Source organism: Dermacentor andersoni, chromosome 8, assembly GCF_023375885.2.
Source record: "Dermacentor andersoni chromosome 8, qqDerAnde1_hic_scaffold, whole genome shotgun sequence".
Lineage (NCBI taxonomy): Eukaryota > Metazoa > Arthropoda > Arachnida > Ixodida > Ixodidae > Dermacentor > Dermacentor andersoni.
The window spans coordinates 3,532,882-3,554,746 of NC_092821.1; the positions used below are offsets into that span (position 1 = coordinate 3,532,882).

Consider the following 21,865-nt stretch of genomic DNA (forward strand, 5'->3'; position numbering starts at 1 on the left):
TTATCGGAGGCTCTGGCTAGCGCGATAGAGAGATGAGCGCGCGCCAGTCTATGAGCCTTCTCGTTTCCGGGGGTACCGCAGTGCGCAGGGACCCAGTGAATGGTAACATCGTGACCGCATTGGCGGAGCAGGCGTGCCTGGTGCCGGATATTCTGCATTACGGGATCTGTGTAAATAATATTAGCACATGCCCGATGGGCAGCTTGGGAATCGGTGTACACATGATGGTGAACGGGGTCAGTGTGAGATGAAGTTGCGAGGGCCCACTCCAAATAGTCTAGGATGGCCATTAGCTCAGCGCGGGTGCTGGACATTGCTTCTGCTGATATATGATGGTGGCGGTTTTGATTTTCATTTGTCTGGTCGTACCACGCAGTCGCATAGCAGGTGTTACTAACGTCGTCTGCAGGCAGTGCAGCGTCCGTGTATACGATGCGTTCAGGCAATGAGAGTGAACTCGTAGCCTTAGCATGCCTCTTGGCATATGCAAGGCACCGCATTCGCTGAGTAGGGTCCATATTGAGAGGAAGTGGCCTGCCATCGGTGAGAGCCGTGATTTCCCACGGCGGCGTGTTGTTGGGCAAAATCGGCATTTTGTGGACGTCATACCTGAGGAGCATGAGCGACGCTGACAGCAATGCGGCCTGCCAGGCTATTGAGAAACATGTGGCGATTTCTAGCGAGTGAAAGAAACGGCAAGCCACCATTCTAGACTTTTTTAAGTCCTAAGTGCACTCTGTAAAAATAAATTGTCTATAGTTGAAGCTGCACTTTTTTCATTCATTTTCGGACCTTTCCTCACTGCTGCGTTTTCCCAGCTGTTACGTTTCTTTTTCCCCGGTCCGGTGAAAAACGTATGAACGGGGTTCCACTGTATAAGGGTTGGTTATATTCCGCACATTTCTCTATCACCTGATTGATAATGTGAATATGGTCTATTGTTGAGTAGCCTTTACGAAATCCTGCCTGGTCTTTTGGTTGACAGAAGTCTAAGGTGTTCCTGATTCTATTTGCGATTACCTTAGTGAATACTTTGTAGGCAGCAAACAGTAAGCTGATCGGTCTATAATTTTTCAAGTCTTTGGCGTCCCCTTCCTTATGGATTAGGATTATGTTAGCGTTCTTCCAAGATTCCGGTACGATCGGGGTCATGAGGCATTGCGTGTACAGGGTGGCCAGTTTCTCTAGAACAATCTGCCCACCATCCTTCAACAAATCTGCTGTTACCTGATCCTCCCCAGTTGCCTTCCCCCTTTGGATAGCTCCCAAGGCTTTTTTTACTTCTTCCCACTTTACTTGTGAGATTTCAAATTCCTCTAGACTATTCTCTCTTCCATTATTGTTGTGGTTGCCACTGGTACTGTATAAATCTCTATAGAACTCCTCAGCCACTTGAACTATCTCATCCATATTAGTAATGATATTGCCGGCTTTTGTCTCTTAATGCATACATCTGATTCTTGCTTATTCCTAATTTCTTCTTCCCTGTTTTTAGGCTTCCTCCGTTCCTGAGAGCATGTTCAATTCTATCCATATTATACCTCCTTACGTTAGCTGTCTTACGCTTGTTGATTAACTTGGAAAGTTCTGCCAGTTCTATTCTAGCTGTAGGGTTAGAGGCTTTCATACATTGGAGCTCCTTCATCAGATCTTTCATCTCCTGCGATAGCTAACTGGCATCCTGTCTCACGGAGTTACTGTTGATTTGTATTGCACACTCCTTAATGATGCCCACAAGATTATCGTTCATATCTTCAGCAGTAAGGTCCTCTTCCTGAGTTAAAGCCGAATACCTGTTCTGTAGCTTGATCTGGAATTCCTCTATTTTCCCTCTTACTGCTAACTCATTGATCGACTTCTTATGTACCAGTTTCTTACGTTCCCTCCTCAAGTCTAGGCTAATTCGAGTTCTTACCATCCTATGGTCACTGCAGCACACCTTGCCGAGCATATCCACGTCTTGTATGATGCCAGGGTTAGCGCAGAGTATAAAGTCTATTTCATTTCTTGTCTCGCCATTCGGGCTCCTCCATGTCTCCTTTCGACTATCCTGCTTGCGGAAGAAGGTATTCATTATCCTCATATTATTCTGTTCTGCAAACTCTACTAATAACTCTCCCCTGCTATTCCTAGAGCCTATGCCATATTCCCCCATTGACTTGTCTCTAGCCTGCTTCTTGCCTACCCTGGCATTGAAGTCGCCCATCAGTACAGTGTATTTTGTTTTTACTTTACCCATCGCCGATTCCACGTCTTCATAGAAGCTTTTGTTTTCCTGGTCATCATAAGTGGATGTAGGGGCGTAGACATTTACTACCTTCGATTTGTACTTCTTATTTAGTTTCACACCAAGACCTGCCACCCTCTCGTTAATGCTATAGAATTCCTGTATGTTACCAGCTATATATCCTTATTTATCAGGAATCCGACTCCTAGTTCTCGTCTCTCCGCTAAGCCCCGGTAGCCCAGGATGTGCCCGCTTTTCAGCACTGCATATGCTTCTTTTGTCCTCCTAACTTCGCTGAGCCCTATTATATCCCATTTACTGCCCTCTAATTCCTCCAATAGCACTGCTAGACTCGCCTCACAAGATAACGTTCTAGCGTTAAACGTTGCCAGGTTCAAATTCCAATGGCGGCCTGTCCACAAGGTGTCCACAAGGTGTCCGAAGCACACCTTGTGGCATATCAATTGGGTCACTCAGAACGGCCTGCGCCCTTGACAACGGTTGCTATTTTACCCATACACATGTAAATCACACAGGACTTGCGCCAAACTTCTCACAATGCATCTGGGATTGTTGGGGCATCTTTTCCAAGGGAAATTACTTATTCCACACCTTCCACTTTGCCTAAGAAGGCACGGAGCACCGCGGCTTCCTGTGCTTTTCACCCAGCATACCATTGTGCCAAGTTCACTAGACAAGCCGCCTAGGCAAAAGTGGGCTCGGCGAAAGCGCTTGGCGCAGGTCGTTCACCATGCGCCTCATCTTCTTTGTACAGGCTCTGTTGCTGTCAGCGCAAGGTTCATCGCCTGCAACCATGCTAACGCCGGTATCGACAACACCAAGCATCAGCATTCAAGCTTGGATACTCAATGTCATCATCGAACCGCCTCTTTTCCCAAGCCATGGATTCGTGACGTCACCGGCCATTACCCCTATAAAGACTGTCCCGCACCCGAGGATCTTCAGTGGGCTCGGCGAAAGCGCTTGGCGCAGGTCATTCACCATGCACCTCATCTTCTTTGTACAGGTTGGTCACAACGTAAAATAAAAAGGCTGAGAAAGAGGAACAAAGCTACAACCCCGCAGATTACGCAGCTGAAACAAGACTTACTACGAAAGGTAAATTCGGCTAGAGATGAGTTCTACAGCTTGAATCTTGAAGAATTTATTTCTAGCGATCCTAAAAAGTTCTGGCTGCATCTAAGCCAGAGAAAACAACAGATACAAAGCATTAACGTCAACGGAATTGAAATAGAGGATGTGCACTGCATTGCTGAATACTTCAATGTATATTTTCAAAGTGTGTTTACAGAACGTGATCAGTGTGAACTTTCCAGTACAAGTAGCCCATCGGTAGATAATATTTTAATCAGTCGCGAAGGTGTCCTGGCATTGCTTCTAAATATAAATATTCAGAAGTCAGCTGGGCCCGATAACATTCCTAATGCTTTCTTGAGACGATATTCTGAGCAATTATCTGAATTCATTTCTAATCTTTTTCAGTTATCCTTAAAATTAGGTGCAATACCATCAGTCTGGAGTAAAGCACGTGTTGTGCCGGTACAAAAGAAAGGAGACCGCCAATCTGTTTCAAATTACCGTCCTATATCTATTACTAGCCCGTGTTGTAAGCTATTGGAACATATTGTCGCTGGTTTTATACAAGAGTTTTTGAAAGATCATAGCATACTACCACCTTTTCAGCATGGTTTCAGGAAAGGACTCTCCACTGTAACTCAACTCGTAACAACCGTACACGAGCTATCCCGCATACTTGATTTATCTGGACAAATAGATGTGCTCTTTCTGGACTTCAGCAAAGCTTTTGATAAAGTTCCCCATGCAAAGCTATTACATAAATTAGATAAAATTGGACTCCCATTTGGTATCATACAGTAGATATGTGCTTATCTCAAAAACAGAGAACAGTTTGTTGATATTAGGAATTGTACTTCCAGTGCACGTCAGGTCACCTCTGGAGTCCCTCAGGGCAGTGTACTAGGACCATTGTTATTTTTAATCTATGTTAATGACTTGATTGATGTTATTCCTGGTAATGTGTTTATACGGTTATACGCGGATGATTGTGTTATCTCCAAGGAAATTGTGTCCTATGATGATCATTTTGTGCTGCAAAGATGCCTTGCAGAAATCAATGACTGGTGTTCCAATTGGGGAATGGAGCTCAATGCGGAAAAAACTGTACTTTTACGCGTAACAAGAAAAAAATCTGCTAGCATTTTTCCGTACCAACTTGGAAATAGAACTGTCCTCGAAGTCAACAAATACAAATACCTTGGCATTACCCTCAACAATAAGCTTACATGGTCAACTCATATCTCGGATGTTTGCTCAGCTGCGCTAAAAAAATTGTGGTTCATAAAAAGAAAGCTTAAAAACGTGCCTGTAAGGACTAAAATGTTAGCCTACAATGCAATAGTGAGATCAAAGTTAGAATATGCTTCCGAACTCTGGGACCCGCATACCATGAAAGACACAAAAGAACTTGAGCGAGTAGAGAGAAAAGCAGTGAGATTTATTTACGGGAAATATGCCAGGAAGAATTCACCGTCCTCAATAATGTTACAATATAGAATACAGAGACTCGAAATACGCAGAAAAATTAATCGTCTTGTACTACTACATAACACTCTTTCTGGAAAAAATAATATGACGCTACCAGCTTCCATATGTCGGCCTTCTACGAGGAGAACACGACACAGTCATGAGTATTTGCTTGCACCGATCTTCGCGAAAACAAACGCTTACAAGTACAGTTTTTCCCCCCGAACGGTGAACGATTGGACTTCACTTCCCATTAGTGTATTTCAGTATAAAGATTTCATGGCTGCATTGCAAGATCATTTTTGTGCAAGTTAGCGATTTTGACGTTATCATTTGTGCTTCTTTTAGTGCATTATGTTCATTTCATGTTGCATTGTATACGCTTTTCTGTGTTTTCTTGTTTGTGATATGCCCCTCCTGCTTGGGCCAAAGTATTAGCCTGGAGTATTATTAAATAAAATGAAGCCAGATGTCTTCAGTCATGCTGCACTCCCCCCTTATCCTTTCTTCCTTTCTAGTGCTCAGGTTTGCTTGCTCAGTGCAACTTCATGGCAGTTCTCATGTCAAAAGCAATAAGCTGGGAGTCTAGCCTTTTTTCCCCCTTCTCATTCAGGATGCAGTCAGTGGCACATCAATGTTGTTACACTGCGTGTCCTTTAGCAAGACAATTGGATCACTTGAACAGGTACGATCAAACCACACGCAGCGAGCATACAAGGTGACCGTGCGAGCCCATACCATAAGGCCAGGTGAAACAGCGGCTTGCAATAGAGCTCGCGCAGCATAAACAGTCACTTCATTCGTGGGAGTCTGAAAGGCATGACAACAGTGCTCTTCCATGGTTCAGTTTTGCTTTTGCGAGTGTAATTATGCGGAATTCATTACACTACAGAAATTAGCTGTGTTAGTTGTTTTCCATGTCTGAAACCAGTTCTGAACCCCTCGGATAGCACAGGCTCCAAGCCTTGCTTTAGGATGAATAGTATTACCTTTTTAGTGCCAAGCACGCCATCTTGGAACACAGCCAGGAGCAATATTGCCCATATCAACAACGTGTCTGGTGCAAAGTCACATGAAATCTCACAAGAGTTATTGTATCACCGAAAAATTATTTACAGAGAACAATGATGCTAGTGTACTGAGCTTGCGCTAGGAAGTTACCACTGTAATTCTAAAAAAGGTCTATGTGGTCTGTGCACAGCCAACAGCTTATATTTCCATGATTTAGAGTATCTAGAAAGTCTGCTCATCTATATGTAATTTTCTCTTTATGTTTTTATGATCTTGAGTTAACGGTTATTACTGTATTTTCTATGCTTGTGCATAAAACTTGTTAAACAAGTCAGTTCTGTACGTTTTCTCCTGTGTTATGTCCTGTGCCTTCCATGGAAAAGACACTGATGTTGACTACAGTTCCTCTCAAAACCTGCACAAGAATTTTGCATAACTCATGCTATTAACACCATGAAAGATAAAAGTGACTCATAGGGAAGAGCAGCTGCACTTATCAAAAATGAAACAAAAACAAAATGCATGTTTCAAGCGCAGTAGTTGCTGTCGGAAATGAGGCAACCAGATGCCACGAACCATTGCTGTCAGCAAAAGTAGTGCAGCAGAATCAACTACCTGCTCATTCTTGTCGGGCAGCTGCAGGTTAGTACGCACGTCCTCCTTCATCCGGCGCAGTAAGTACGGCTTGATGGTGTCTCGCAGGGCACTGGCACACCGGTACGCAGTCTGCACCTACGACGTGCCAAGGGAATTGAGAAAGAACTGCAACACTATAAAGTGTAAAGGAATGCAACTTATGCTGATTTTCTCCCTATGCTGATTCTAAAAGCTCACCATGTCCCAATTTGTGCAAATAGGTCTCTTTTTGCAGTGCACAAGAAAATGCCTGTTGTGTTTTTGACCTCATACTATCTAGCCATCCTGACAGCCTCAACGCTATTACTTATCTCCGTGAAATCAGCGATCATAAAGTCATTCATGCATGCTTTAACTTCACCCCAATAACAAAAGCAACTTGCCAAAAAACAATTTCTCTTTACAACAAAGGAAACTATGAGGCCTTCAATGTGGAATTGGAGGCCTTTTTTCCATCATATCAGGGGTCATTTGACAAACAAGACATCCACACAAACTGGTCAACGTTTAAACATAAAATGAATGAATTGACTAATAAATATATCCCCAAATGCAGCTTCCGCACTAACCACCACAAGCCATGGTTCACCAAGACTCTGGGAAGATAAAAAATAAAAATAAACGCCTTTTCCGTAGTGCTAAACTGAGCAGAACAGACTGCGCATGGGAAAAATATTACGCTGCTGAAAAGGCGTATTTGGTGGCAGTAAAAACACTAACCGTTCCTTTTACCACATCGATTTGCCAAACATACTTACAGATAACCCGACTAAATTCTGGCAGCTTTTAAACCCTCAATCTTCGTGTGTTGTTACCCTGACTGACGATTCTGGACGTGTTATTTCAGACGTTGAGTACGCTAACATATTTAATTCTGCCTTCGCATCTGTATTCACTAAAGAACAAAAACCACCACCCCTCATGACAGCCAGTGACCCCACAAATGCAATGCCAGCCGTTACGTTCTCAGAAACTGGCATATCCCTTCTTATAGATAAGTTAAAACTTTCTTCATCTACCGGCATTGATGAAATCAACACAAAGGTCTTGAAAAACACTCGCCACATGTCTGCCAAGTTTTTATGCTTGCTATTCTCGCGGTCCATTTCTACAGGTATCATACCCCACGACCGGAAAGTGGGGAAGGTTGTCCCAGTCCACAAGTCAGGTAAAAAAGATTCACCACTTAACTACCGCCCCATATCACTTGCCAGCATACCATGCAAGCTCATGGAACACGTCATTTACTCTTTAACAATGTAGTTTCTGGACTCAAATAATTTCTTTAATTCATCACAGCACGGATTTCGTAAAGGTTACTCCTGTGAGACCCAACTAGCTATTTTCATTCACAACCTGCATGTCAACCTTGACGCTAACCTCCAAACTGACGCAATCTTCCTTGACTTTGCTAAGGCATTTGACAAGGTACCCCATACCGCCTATTTCTGAAACTTTCCGGCCTAAACTTGCATTGTGACATACTAGCATGGATAAAAGAATTCTTGACTCACCGCTCCCAGTCAGTCGTCATTAATAAACAAATGTCTAACTTATTACCAGTTTCCTCAGGGGTGCCCCAAGGATCCGTCCTAGGGCCTCCTTTGTTTTTAATTTATATTAACGACCTACCTCAGAAATTAGATTGCCATATTCGGATGTTTGCCAACGATTGTTATTTACAAAACAGTTACTGACACCTTTAACCAACAAGCCCTACAAGATAAGCTAAATCTGGTACAAAACTGGTGCAACGACTGGCTAGTGACACTTAATATAAACAAATGCAAATATATATATTTCCACCGTCCCAGTAATCCTCTCCTGTTTCCCTACACTACCTCTAAAGTTCCTATCTTAGTCATGATTTTACGTGGAATAGCCATATCGCGAATATTATTTCATCTGCTAACAAAACGCTTGCCTCAAAGCGTCATCTCCACTCTGCCCCCCTGCATGTTAAGCTAGTCGCATGCAAATCACTAGTTCGATCAAAATTAGAATACGCATCGCCCATCTGGTGTCCGAAACAAGTATACCTTGCTAATTCACTTGAATCAGTTCAAAACAGGGCAACTAGATTCATTCATTCCTCGTACTCTTTTGATATCAGCATGTCATCTCTGAAATCGCAGTCCAATCTGCCTACTCTTGCACTTCGTCGCCACATTTCTAGTTTGGGCTGATTTCATAAATTCTTTTATTCCGAGCTATCACAGGAACCCTACATCTGCCCTCCCCCACCACGTTTCTCTCTTCGCACCGGCCATCAGCAGCAGGTGTCTTGACCACGAGCAAGCACAAAAACGTTTTCTTCGTCATTCTTGCCCCGGACAGCTTGCGCCTAGAACGGCCTTCCCCAAGAACTTGCTGCCATCACATGCCCATCTATGTTCCTTAACCAAATTACGTGTGCGCTTGCATCACAATAATCATTTTTGTTTGTATAACTCGTTCAAAATTTTTTTCTGTATTCTGTTGTTAACCTATATGTGTCCCACCCCTTATGTAATACCCTCACATGAGGGTCTTTAAGGAAATAAAGTGAAAGTGAAGTGAAGTGAAGTGTTCCAGAGACACAATATCTTCATTATGGAACATAACAAACGAGACACAAGGCAAAGGTAACACATTTTGGGACAGGTTGCTCATGCATCTACCCAACTGCACTACACAGCACTTGCCACAGGTACAGTACAACCTCGTTTACACTTTTTGGGAAAAAAACTGCGAGGAAAACATACTAACTGGGAAAACGTACGACCCGAAGTAACTAAAAAAAATTTCGACAGACTCAAACATTGCTGACATTTATGCGTTGCACGGATTGTTGCACGGATTGTTGCAGCACGAGACGCTGAAGCGCGTTGCGCTAGTGGTACTCGGGCGGCCCAAGACGCGTTTTGTTGTTTTCCTATTGCGTGATGTTTTAAGGGGGCGTCAAAAACAGAAACTAAATCGAGCTGTTGGGCGACGCCAGATGCCACGGAAGCGACACATATTGCCCACATCACGCCACCTGCAGCAGGGAACGGCGGCATATCGCGCCTACTAAAAGCGTGCAGTACGCTACCAATGGCACTATGCACCATGCGCTGTAAAATAGATAGGTGAAGATACTTATCGCAATAGGTTTGGTGACAATAGCTGCGAATGCGGCATGCGATGAACCGGGCGGATATTTGCTGGTACCGGAATAAGAAACTGCATGCACCATGGCTTTCACGTGAAACGGGTGGCTACATTCTCGATCACGCGTGCTATGCGCCTTTTTTTGTTCACATGGGATCTAGCGGCGGGAAACGTATGCGATCGCAGTCTGCAGCAGGGAATGGCAGCGAGTTTCACTTATCGCCTATTAAATGCATGCGCTATGCTTCCAACGGCACCATGCACTGTGAAACACATATGCCAAGATACTTGTCACAATAGGTTTCGCAGCAGTAGCTGTGAATGCGGCGTGCGACGAACTGGGTGAAGATTTGCTGGCACCGAAATGAGAAACTGAATGCGCATCTGCGTTTTCCCGTGACATGGGCGGGAGAGTATTAATTGCGTTGAGGCTGCTGTAGTGGGCAGCTATATAATGTTCTCGATGGCAGGCGCCTCACACATTTTCTTGTTTACATGGGATCTAGCGGCCGGAAAGCATATTATATGATCGCAGTTTGGTAAAGCACTTAAGGTCGGTGCTGAAAAATCGTATTTTCCAAGAACGTATGAACTGGAAAAACATGGGCATAATTCTATTGGGACATTTTTTGAGTTCTCGATTGGGAACGTTCGTGCTGGGAAAACATATGTAACTGGACCTATCAATGAGGTTCTACTGTTTCATCAACCCAACTATCCCCAAGGGCCTGTGCTGCTTACCAGTGTTGAGTTTTTTGTAGCACAATTGAACCTGGCTATATCGAACTCGCAATGAAATGCCTATCAATTAAATATAGAGCATATTTTGATATAAGCCTGTTAAAGAATTGGATGTCATAGAAGCGCATACCATTTATAAAATCACTTTGCTGATGAAACTATCTTAGTTTCCGATGAAATAGTCCTGTATTTTCTTCTGCTTGGGCAATTTAGCTGCCTGCGACACACCCACTTTTCCACATTGTCTAAGGAGTTGGAGCAGCTGAGGCCGCAGCCTTCCATATTCGCACTGAAGCAGCGGACTAGTGTGAGTGAACCAATAACCTTGGAAGATGTGGGCAAAGGAGCGTCATTGCTTTCCTCATTGTGCCCACTTTCACTTGTGCTCGGTACGATGTTGGCAATGTAGTCTTCGTTTTCAGGCCCTCCCGCGGTCGCGACACTATCATCTGTACTCACAAACTCATCAACCATTGATTCATCAACAGCTTCCGGAAATTCTGATAGCTCGCAACCAAACTTCAGCAACACCGACAACGGCTTCGTCGCATTCATCAGAATTTACAATCATCACCAAGCACACGGCAGCCGGCACGTCTGAAGCAATTTCGGAGGAACCACTTGTACACGGACGTGCTATGCGTAGGGTGCAACAGAGGAGTGTTCATTTTCACTACACTTGGCACAAGTCGTACGGCCTCGACAGTTCTGTGAGCTGTGGCCGAACCTTTGACACTTGAAGCATCTCAGGGGATTTGGCACATATGGCCTTACACGAATCTGGAGGTACCCGGCCTCGATGGTGTCGGGCAGATAACTAGAGCCGAAAGTAAGTATTAGGTGTTTCGTCTGAATTTCTTTTCCTTTCCGCCTCATCTTAATTCGTTTGACACTGATGACGTTCTGATCGCTCCAGCCCTCCAGGAGTTCAGTTTCAGATAGCTCTAGCAAATCAGCATCAGAGACAACGCCGCGGGTGGTATTCATGGCACGGTGTGGGGTAATTGTAACCGGAACATCACCAAAGGACACCAGTTTAGGTAGTTTTTCATGCTGTTTCTCGTCACGAAGCTCCAGTAGGAGATCGCCGCTTGCCATTTTCGACGCTTTGTAACCAGGTCCAAAGACTTCAGTGAGAGATTTCAATACCAGAAAAGGTGAGATCATTCTCACAGTCTTTCCAGATTGATCAGAGTGGACGACATGAAAGCGGGGAAAGTTGCATGTTCGGTTGCCCGAAAATTGAAAGACTTCGGTGCGCCCTCGTTTAGGAGGGCGATCAGGAAGTGGGGGAAAAGAGTTTTCCATGAATAGGCATAATAAATTCAGCAACAGCGCCGACCACCCACCACGGAGCCCAACGAGGGGACGCGGCAGAAATTGTATACAAGTCTGCACGGCGCCAGCCGTACGCCGTCACTATAACCAAATATGGTGTACCCAAGGTAGGATAGCCACACAAGGTTAACCCTTGCCGCCGTGGAGAAAGGAAGTAAATGGAAGAGAGAAGAAGACAGGAAAGGTAAAAAAGTGAGAGATAAAGACAAAGATTTGAGGAGAGAGAGATAGGAAAGGACGACTGCCGATTTCCCCCGGGTGGGTCAGTCCGGGGGTGCCGTCTACGTGAAGCAGAGGCCAAAGAGGTGTGTTGCCTCCGCCGGGGGGCCTTAAAGGTCCGAACACCCAGCATCGGCTCAACCTCCAGGATCCCCCTTTCCCCGGACACGGCTAAGCCGCACACGGCTACACGCGGGAGGGTCCAACCCTCGTGTGCTCGGGTACGTGGTGTCGCAACGCACCAAACGCCTGCTTGCGCAGACGCCCCTGCGGGGCAGTGTGTCATCTCTCCTAGTAGTGGGTACACGTCTTTCTTTGTGACTTTATTCAGGTGAGAATAATTGATGCAAAACCGGAGAGTTCCATTTTTCTTTTTCACTAAGATCACAGGAGATGTCCGTGGGCTATTCGACAGCGGGATGATTTTGTAACGCAGCATTTCGTTGACTTGTCGGTTAATGATATGTCACTCTCTTGTCAAAACTTGGTACGGGCCTTGACGGAGTGGTCGAGTGGATTCTTCAATATTATGCAATGCTTAGCAACTGATGTTTGTTGAATCCTTGATGATGATGAAAAGTAGTCCTAGTATTGCTGGAGGAGACCATTGAGCTGTTCTTGCTTATGGCTGGGAAGGAAGGAAGGAAGGAAGGAAGTAAAACTTTATTTGGTCCTGCAAGTAGTGATAATTAATCACTAAGCGGGCCGCTCCCACGTCGGGACCGGAAGGCCAAGCTTCGCAGCCACGTCGTGAGCCTGCTGGACAGCCCAGACTTGTTCATCCAGGTCCGGGCTGCGAGCCTCCCACCTGGACACATCCTTGATCGCCGAGTCTTCAATTCTTTTGTAAGAACAGAGCATGTGTTCGAGCATGGCTAAAGCACCACAATCTTGGCAATAAGGCTCTGTATACGTCTCTGAATAAAACATGTTCAGTCTCCGTGGGCAAGGATAAGTACCAGTCTGTAGTAAGTGTAATGCAAGTGCCTGAGCCCTGTTTAGTCTAGGATGCGGCAAACTGTAAACCCTGCGATTAAGAAGGTAATACTTCGTGATTTCAATGTATGTGGAAGGGGAGTCTCTGTTCTCGGGGAGTACCGCCACGTTGTTGCGCGGGGCAGAGCGGAGGGCAAGATCTCGCGCTGCCTCATGAGCGGACTCATTGAGATTCGGAGGGGCTCCCTCGATCATCTCAAGGTGAGCAAGGAACCAACATAAGTAGTGTTGAGAGATCTCACATGTCTGCATAATTATAAAAGCAACCTTAGCCACCGAGCCCTTCTCAAAGGCCCTAACGGCCGACTTTGAATCGCTATGTACAAAAGGCCTGCACCTGTCAACCAGGGCGAGCACAATAGCCGCTTGCTCCGCGACCTCTGGCCTATCAGTCCGAACAGTAGCAGCGTTAACGAGACTGCCCTCATTGTTATTATGGCTGGGAAGACATGGATTAATATCAGAAAATGATTCAGGTACATGCATCGTCATTATAGCTTCAACGGAATCCTAGAGGACAAGTGCGTCGCTGACTGCTGTATATGTGCGGTCTTAGTGCCCTTGTTCAGGTGTTTAAATTCCCGGCTGAAGTTTGCCACCATTACATAAAATTTTCCTTGGCGTAACTGGGCAATACCCCTTGCAACGCCGATTTCACGATTGAGCAGCAGCTGTTTGCCGTTCTCGACGATGACTTCAACATCTCCAGGTACTTCTGCAACGACAAAAATCATGATGCTGGCGCGATGCAAAATGCTGACTTGATCTTCAAGTACACTTAGGAAATGCTGACTGAGTGTCCTCTTCAGCTTGATCTGTGGACAGAGTTATCAAATTGCACTTTAAGTGGATAACACCGCCGTGTTGGCTCAAGAAGCCCATGCCGAGAATTGCATCTCATGAGCATTGTTGCAGGTCGCAGGATAAGTCCAGTCATGAACTGTAACTCTTGCCGTGCAGATTATGGTCGGAGTTATGAGGTGTCCTCCAGCTGTCTAGATTTGTATAGCTGGAGGACACCTCATCGACAGGTATGTCCATGACATAGCTGTGGATGGTACGTCATGTCGTCAGCTCTTCTTTTGTTGGCGAATTCACTACCCCGCACCTCCACCAGATGTCCCATTGTAGTGACAGACAAGAACACAGTAGCAGAACTGTGAATGATGAAACAAGTTCATTGAGTGAACTTGTGACCCTAAAAGTGCATGACATTCAAATCACAACGATAGCGACAAACACAGTCTGCAATCGTCGAAAAGCTCATCTGTGGGTCAAGCATGTTGGCTTTTGTACATGACTCGTTGAAAGTTCTAACATAATTGCTGGTGCTCGCGTGCCTTCAAGAAAGTACTACAAAATTTGGGTCACTCACACAATCTGATTGCACAAGGTTCGACGAGCACATACAACTATCTGTTGAATGAAATTCAACAGATAGAATTAACAATAACATTCGAGTAAGTTCCAAATAATGCCGGCGCATCTTCTGCTGAGCGATAACATTAAGTTGTAAATGGGTGAAATCCAGTCCGAAAATAAAGGATACATAAGTACAAGTGTCAGTATGGTAAAATCTAAAGTATAAAAGCAGTTTTTTTTTTCTTTTTTCATCTAAATGGCTTGAGCTTCAGGGAGGTCCTCCGGCAACAGACGCATAAACACGTCGACTGTGATAGGCCTAACCTCGGCTAAACACAATTGACATCAGCTAACTGTGGGTGCAGCAGGCAAGGGCTCAAGTTAGTGCAGCTAACTACAGAACACCACTTGCCACCCATCAGTTGCCCATCCACAAAAAACGTAACTTCTTGTGACAGCAACTTCTCACGCCCAACACTAGCCTTGTCTGCCATTCATTCTCAGCACGGTCTCTGCATGCCACCATTTACACAAGGTGACCAGTAGGAGGGACGGCAAGTCGGTTGAGGCAATTAATGAAATTCATTAGCAAAAATCTGTGTAACTCTTACGCTTGCTGTTTTAAAGAAATTACATAAGTGAGTAGGTGAACGTACCTAGTGAATTTCAGTGGCATCCACTGACCTCGGATGCCAATACCTCAGAGAATACCTTAGTAAATTGCGATTCGCTGATGATATTGCCTTGCTTAGTAACTCAGGTGACCAATTGCAATGCATGCTCACTGACCTGGAGAGGCAAAGCAGAAGAGTGGGTCTAAAAATTATTCTGCAGAAAACTAAAGTAATGTTTAACAGTCTCGGAAGAGAACAGCAGTTTACGATAGGTAGCGAGGCACTGGAAGTGGTAAGGGAATACATCTACTTAGGGCAGGTAGTGACGGCGGATCCGGATCATGAGACGGAAATAATCAGAAGAATAAGAATGGGCTGGGGTGCGTTTGGCAGGCATTCTCAGACCATGAAAAGTAGGTTGCCATTATCCCTCAAGAGAAAAGTGTATAATAGCTGTGTCTTACCAGTACTCACCTACGGGGCAGAAACCTGGAGGCTTACGAAAAGGGTTCTGCTGAAACTGAGGACGACGCAACGAGCTATGGAAAGAAGAATGATGGGTGTAACGTTAAGGGATAAGAAAAGAGCAGATTGGGTGAGGCAACAAACGCGGGAAACGACATCTTAGTTGAAATCAAGAAAAAGAAATGGGCATGGGCCGGACATGTAATGAGGAGGGAAGATAACCGATGGTCACTAAGAGTTACGGACTGGATTCCAAGGGAAGGGAAGCGTAGCAGGGGGCGGCAGAAAGTTAGGTGGGCGGATGAGATTAAGAAGTTTGCAGGGACGACATGGCCACAACTAGTGCACGACCGGGGTTGTTGGAGAAGTATGGGAGAGGCCTTTGCCCTGCAGTGGGCATAACCAGGCTGATGATGATGATGACTTCGGAAATGTGCCAGGGTTGCTCCTAGACTGGCGCACAGCACTTCAAAGGTTCAGACGGGCATCTACATGCTGGACATCGAAACGTTTGGAGATTGCTTAGCCACTGACAATCATCAGTCGAATACTTACAATCTACAAACTGGCCAAGAAGTGCTGGCCAAGAAGTGCATCACAGAAGGAAGCACAGAAGGAGGGCTAAGTGGCTCGTTAGGTGGATATGCAAGAAATGCTGCTGTTTTTGGCATGCTTTAGCTCACAGTGGTGGCAAGATGTTTTATTGGGTGCTCACCTGCAGCAGAAAAGGAAGAGAAAACTTGCCTGGACGTCCGAGGCATTTGAGTAGCCACCCTGTGTGATGGGGACAGCAAACTCTTGCATGAAGACCGGCAGGGTGCCCAGCTTGCCTGGAAAGACAAAGTCCAGCAGGGACCACAGCTCCCGCAGGCTGTTCTGGATCGGTGAGCCTGACAGGATCAGCCGATGAGGGGTGCGAAACTGCAAAGACCATACAAAGTTTATATTACTTCTGGCAATTTATACAGCTGTTGAAGGAAGGAAAATGTGGGTTGGGAATATCAGGCTATTGAAACAGATACTACAATATTTCTTGTTCATATCACAACAGTGGCAGCATCGTGATGCACAGGTCTCCTTCTTTTTTGCGTATAAGAAAAGCTCAAAATATTTCCCAGGTGCTCTGCTTTCGGTGTTCTTGTGCAAGCTCAGTGCAATGGGGCAGACGGGCTGGTGCTTTAAGTGGCACGACCTGACGGTGTTGACTGGGTGGTACAGAAAAGATGTCATTTCTGCAGTAACACGGGTGGTCTGGCTTGTTTTGAGCATAGTTCTCGCACTCGACAAGTGCTTGAAAAGTTTGTAAGGCATTGTGTGCTACTGCCTGTAGCAAAAGTCTTTGAAAGTGGGCGCTTTTTGTTCGAGAAACTTTCCTGAAAGCAGAGGGACCCATCGACTATGCTGAGCAGCACATAATCCCCAACATTATTGTTACATGGTGAATTGTCATAAGGGTGGTGGCATGACCCCCTGAGCTTTTGAACATGCCGTGCTGCGAATTGCTTGCGAGCCACAAAAGGCTGGGTAGTGCAAGTCACAGCTCTCCTCACTGCACCCCATTCTTCGCTTACCCATGCAAAAATGGAGTGAAGTCCCTAAAGCTGTGTAAAGTGTATATTTGTTATAGTGAAGCTGTATATATGGCTAGCCAATTCGTCTGTTCGTCGCCTGTACACCAAAAACTACTCCGGCGCAACCCCATGACCACGCATGGGGAAAAAAAAGAGAAAGAGATGCACGCGATTGGCTGCACCACTAGCGACGCCCTCACTCTCCGTCACAGCCAAGTGCACATGCAGCAGTTTCCTTCCGGCTCCGAAATAGGTAGGCTGGGTGAAATGGGTAGGCCATACGTCATACATACTCCTCAGAAGCCGGCAGTTTTCAATCATCAACGCCGCGAGCAGAACCGGGAACAAGCTCGTCTACACCGTCCCAATGCTGCAGCCCGAGCACAAGAACATATTCGTGCAGCCGACTACAAGCAGCAACTGCGTACCAAGGATCTAGCAGCCTACAAGAGCTCTTCAAGCAAAAGTTCGAGCTGTACGTACAAGCAACAGAGCAAGCAAGATAACCGCTGACAGAAAGCACCAAGCTCCTAACTGCTGCTGGGGATGATGCACTGGAGGTCTTCAATAACTTTACATTTTTTGAAGGCGAAAACGACCAAGACTACAAAAGACTGTGGTAAAAAAATTTGAAGAGTACTTCACAGAGCAGCAAAAGAAAAGTCTTCTGAACAAGGACGCAAGATGAAGTTGAACCAGCGGAGCACTTCATACTAGACCTGAGCAAGCAAGTAAGGTATTGAAACTTCTGCCTGCCTTTCGAATCGATGATTCACGACTGAATCGTGTGTGGTACTTGGAATTGTAAACTAAGTAAAAAAATGCTGAGAAAAGAATTTGACACTCTAAAAGGCAGCACAAATCTGGAATGCCACAGAGGTTGCAAGCAAACAAAACGAAGCATGGCAAAGTAAGGAAGAAAAAGTGGACACTACCAAAAAAGTCTACCGACACCGCAGCCAAGGTCTGTAAAACACATTCCAGCGCTCCAAGTGCAATAGAAGACACGAACCAAGGAAGTGTCTCGCCTTTGGCAAAATCTGTCGTGCTTGTGGAGCCCGAAATCATTTTACGGTTTGCTGCGGAAAGCATGAAGTCAACGAAGTGCAACACGAAAACGACGATTTCGAAATCTTGGACTTCACCATATGCGAATTTCAGAAAATGGACGGGATTGTTAAGGCCCCAGTTGAAGAACAACAGGCTGCGTTGAAGATGGACACTGGACTCTTAAGCCAATCTATGTCGGCAAACAACAGATTTCAAACGAAGCCACACCCGAGGCCAATTAATTCAATTTTGCCGTCCTACAGCGGAAATGCAATCCTGCAGTGCAGAGTGACAATTCAAGTAGTCAACGACCATTGGTGCCTCGCAGACTTTGTTGTGAAACGGACCCAGCACATATTAGGTCTGGAACTGGCTGAATCCCTGGCACTTTCGATTCCGTAACCACAGACAAGGTTGCCCTGGCCTTAGAAGACTTTCACCACCTCTTTGAAGGCACTCACTGCCTGTCTGTGGCTGATACAGGCACTGTACAAAAAAGTGGTGTTTAAATATCCATTGTTTGTGGGGATGCGTTACCCTCACGCGTCCCCAGATATCTTGTTTACCGGCATAGCTCCTGCGGTGCGGCTTCGCCGCGTGGCCTGCGTGATGTGGTTGGGTCGATGTGGTTGGGGCGCAGTGCGAGAGATGGCGCGAGTGTTGCGCTGCTAACGCCGCCTCATGGCAGGGTTACTTGGGGGCGCAGTGAAGAACAGGCTGCCTCTTCGGTGGCGGCCCGGCTACGCGGCGGACGTGCCGCGCGTGCGCCGATCCATGCTTCTGCGAGACCGTCTCGCGTGACCGTACGCGCGAACGACCAGGCGTTGGGATCCAGCATGGGGCGAACATATTCGCTCGTTATTCGGTCGCGGTGAGTCGGACTTCTAGATTTGTCGCGCGCCCATCAGCATGTTTTGTGGATAGCAACTCGGCTAGCAGGCATTGATCTATGAAAGGTGCAATAAATGCCCTTGTGATTGTTTGCACTACTGTGTTGTCGTTCCTTTGTCCCAAGAGCACGGGAGGAGAATCCCACATCTGGCTGCCCAACGTGGACCTCTTGGGGCATCGGACGATAGATTTAACAGTTTTGCTTCGTTCGAGACCTTTGTTTGAACTGAAGCGTAGGCCTAGCGTGGATTTTGATCGCTAGCGTTGGCGGCGTGCTTTCTTGAGCGAGGCGACGGTGGCTGAACTGTGTTTGAACATGTCAACATGCTAAGCCTTTCCGCAAGTGTTTTTTTTAATGACATTCATCTGTACGAGAGCCACGTGGTCTGCATCCTGGGAGAGCGAGGCTTAGCGCCCGCGGAGCATTCGGAAGCCTGAAGCGAGCGAGTACGGAAGCCTCGTGGGTGGTCCGAATTTCTTATGTAAATAGCTTCTTCTATCTCTTTGACTCTGATGAAGTCGCGGCTCTGGGAGTCGGGTGGCCGCGGGCCATGGGTGCCACTACGGGCTGACTGGTATTGCAGCCTGGCACCGGGCGCTCCGACACCGTCTGGGACGGTAGGCGCCGTCAACTCGGATGCTGTGCGCACCGAGCGGGGTAGGACCACCTAACAGAGCTGACGTCTCCTCGCGGCTGCCTGTCTTGCGCCCATTCTGGGTGTTGTTTTTTGGATGCCGGTTGTCAGGGTAGCGATGCTTTAGGCCTAAGCTTTTACGGAGCTGCCTGTCACACGTGGAGGGAAACAACCTGGTGGACCGTGGCGTTGAGGTGTTGCACTTTGCTTCCCTCATTCTAGTTAGCCTGGCACGAATTGAGATTACTCGTTCGACTCAAGGAAGCGAGCTTCGTTCACGTGAACTTAGCATCTGAGTAGCTGCCCGATCTTTTGCTAGCCGAGTTGAACATCGTACCACGTGGGCGATGCGCATGCAGAATTCCTCTCCCTTGCACTACTTTAGTGTTTGCCGAGTGTGTTGAGTGTACGCAGCGTGATTGGAGTCGCCCCTGGCTTGCTGTCACCTGCACATCGTCTGCGCTGCTGCTCCGGACTACGATCAAGCCACCCCGGGCGATGGTGATGCTGTGGCCAGTTCGGCGCAGCGACTTCGGCGGCCTCCTGTATCCAGCTCACAACCCTTGGCGGCGGACAAAAGAGCCGGCGATCACCGACAGCTACGGCGGCTTCGCCAGCAGGGCGTGTCGGCGCGAGCGACGCTTGCTCGTACCGACTACTGTGTCGTCGTTTCCGGAGTCCTGGCCTGGAATCGTGCCGTCGAGTCTGCAAAGCTACTGCTGTGACCGGCGAACGCCAGCGGTGTACCCAGGGACAATGTCGGCTCGCATGCTATGGACAGCGTGTGGACATTTCTTCAGCGCGGCCACTGTTGCATGTACCACCTTGTTCGCGAAGCACGCATTGATGTTAGACCGAGTGACATGTTTCGCCGGAATATGTAGTGATTTAAGGTTGGGGGGATGTGGGGATGCGTTACTCTCACGCGTCCCCAGATATCTTGTTTTTCGGCATAGCTCCTGCGGTGCGGCTTCGCCGCGTGGCCTGCGTGATGCCCGCTGCGGTCGACGTGGTTGGGGCGCAGTGCGAGAGATGGCGCGAGGGTTGCGCTGCTAACGCCGCCTCACGGCAGGGTTATTTGGGGGCGCAGTGAAGAACAGGCTGTCTCTTCGGCGGCGGCCCGGCTACGCGGCAGACGTGCCGCGCGTGCGCCGATCCATGCTTCTGCGAGACCGTCTTGCGTGATCGTACGCGGGAACAACCAGGCGTTGGGATCCAGCATGGGGCGAACATATTCGCTCGTTATCCGGTCGCGGTGAGTCGGACTTCTAGATTTGTCACGCGCCCATCGGCATGTTTTGTGGATAGCAACTCGGCTAGCAGGCATTGATCTATGAAAGGTGCAATAAATGCCCTTGTGATTGTTTGCACTACTGTGTTGTCGTCCCTTTGTCCCAAGAGCACGGGAGGAGAATCCCACATGTTACATTATATTATTTGCAGCTGATTGCAAAGTGTGCGCATTCATGCCTTTGTTCAATGAAACCAAGTTCAAATACGGCAGAAAGTAAGCTGAGATTGCCGAAGCAGTTCACATCAGGAGAGCTGAAGATAAGTGCGCCATCGCGTGCCCTGTTGGACAAAAAAATACTATTTCTAGAGAATTGCAAATAATATTTTTCAATCTACACATGCTCACTTTTTTGGTTTCAAGTATGTGCATGAAGGATTGTTATAGAAGCGCTGTTTTTTTCTGCAATAAACTTCAACTAGTAGTTGGTGCCCATAATGTATTATGTGTTTTTCAATCTACAGTTAAAGTTCGATATAGCGAAGTCGGTAAAATTGGCAATTTGCTTTGTTATATCAAAATTTCGTTGTATTGAAACTCAACCATTTATGCAAATAAGTACAGTCCCCAATAAATTTTCTTTGCATGGAAAGCGGCCACAGAGTTTTACGAACTATCGGGCAATCAAAGAAAGCAAATTTGAATGAGAAAGCAATTCATTTTGATGAATTCGGCAGTCGGCGACGAATGATATGGCTGCATACCACGTCGACTATATGTTCACATTGGCAGTACGAATGAAGCGAAGCCAGCCATGCTTTTGCATGCACTCTGACCTCGCGGCTGATAGCGTTACCTGCACTGGAACAACACTATCATGAAAAGCACCGGCAATGCAGAGCAAATGATTAGTGTGCCTCTCACTTCAACGGGTCACTGAAACTCGCGATTATGCAATCTACTAAACGCACAGCTGACATGATGCCGCACCATGTTGGCACGCCCACTCTTTGCACACGCGACACTTTAGCTCTGGAGCATGGTGCGCTGCTGCATATGCGCTCAGCAGCGCTTACAGCTTTTACGGCCGAGATGCGCGCCGACTTACCCTTCACGCACTCTTGGTCACGTTACCGCGAACTCGCTCCCGTCGCCCTCTTCCCCTATGCTCGCACAGGAAG

At 46.7% G+C, this 21,865-nt stretch overlaps 1 protein-coding gene across 3 annotated transcripts in view; it reads right to left on the reverse strand.

The window, feature by feature from the left end:
• LOC126526682 (DNA excision repair protein ERCC-6-like) overlaps nt 1-21,865 on the reverse strand; it is a 332,661-nt gene that overhangs the window by 154,437 nt on the left and 156,359 nt on the right. For all 3 annotated transcript variants that reach the window (XM_055068344.2, XM_055068345.2, XM_050174540.3), the window contains 2 exons: nt 16,051-16,227; nt 6,419-6,535 (listed from right to left, as the gene is read on the reverse strand). In XM_055068344.2, the coding sequence (XP_054924319.2) occupies nt 6,419-6,535; nt 16,051-16,227 (294 nt within the window). The remainder of the gene's footprint in view (nt 1-6,418; nt 6,536-16,050; nt 16,228-21,865) is intronic.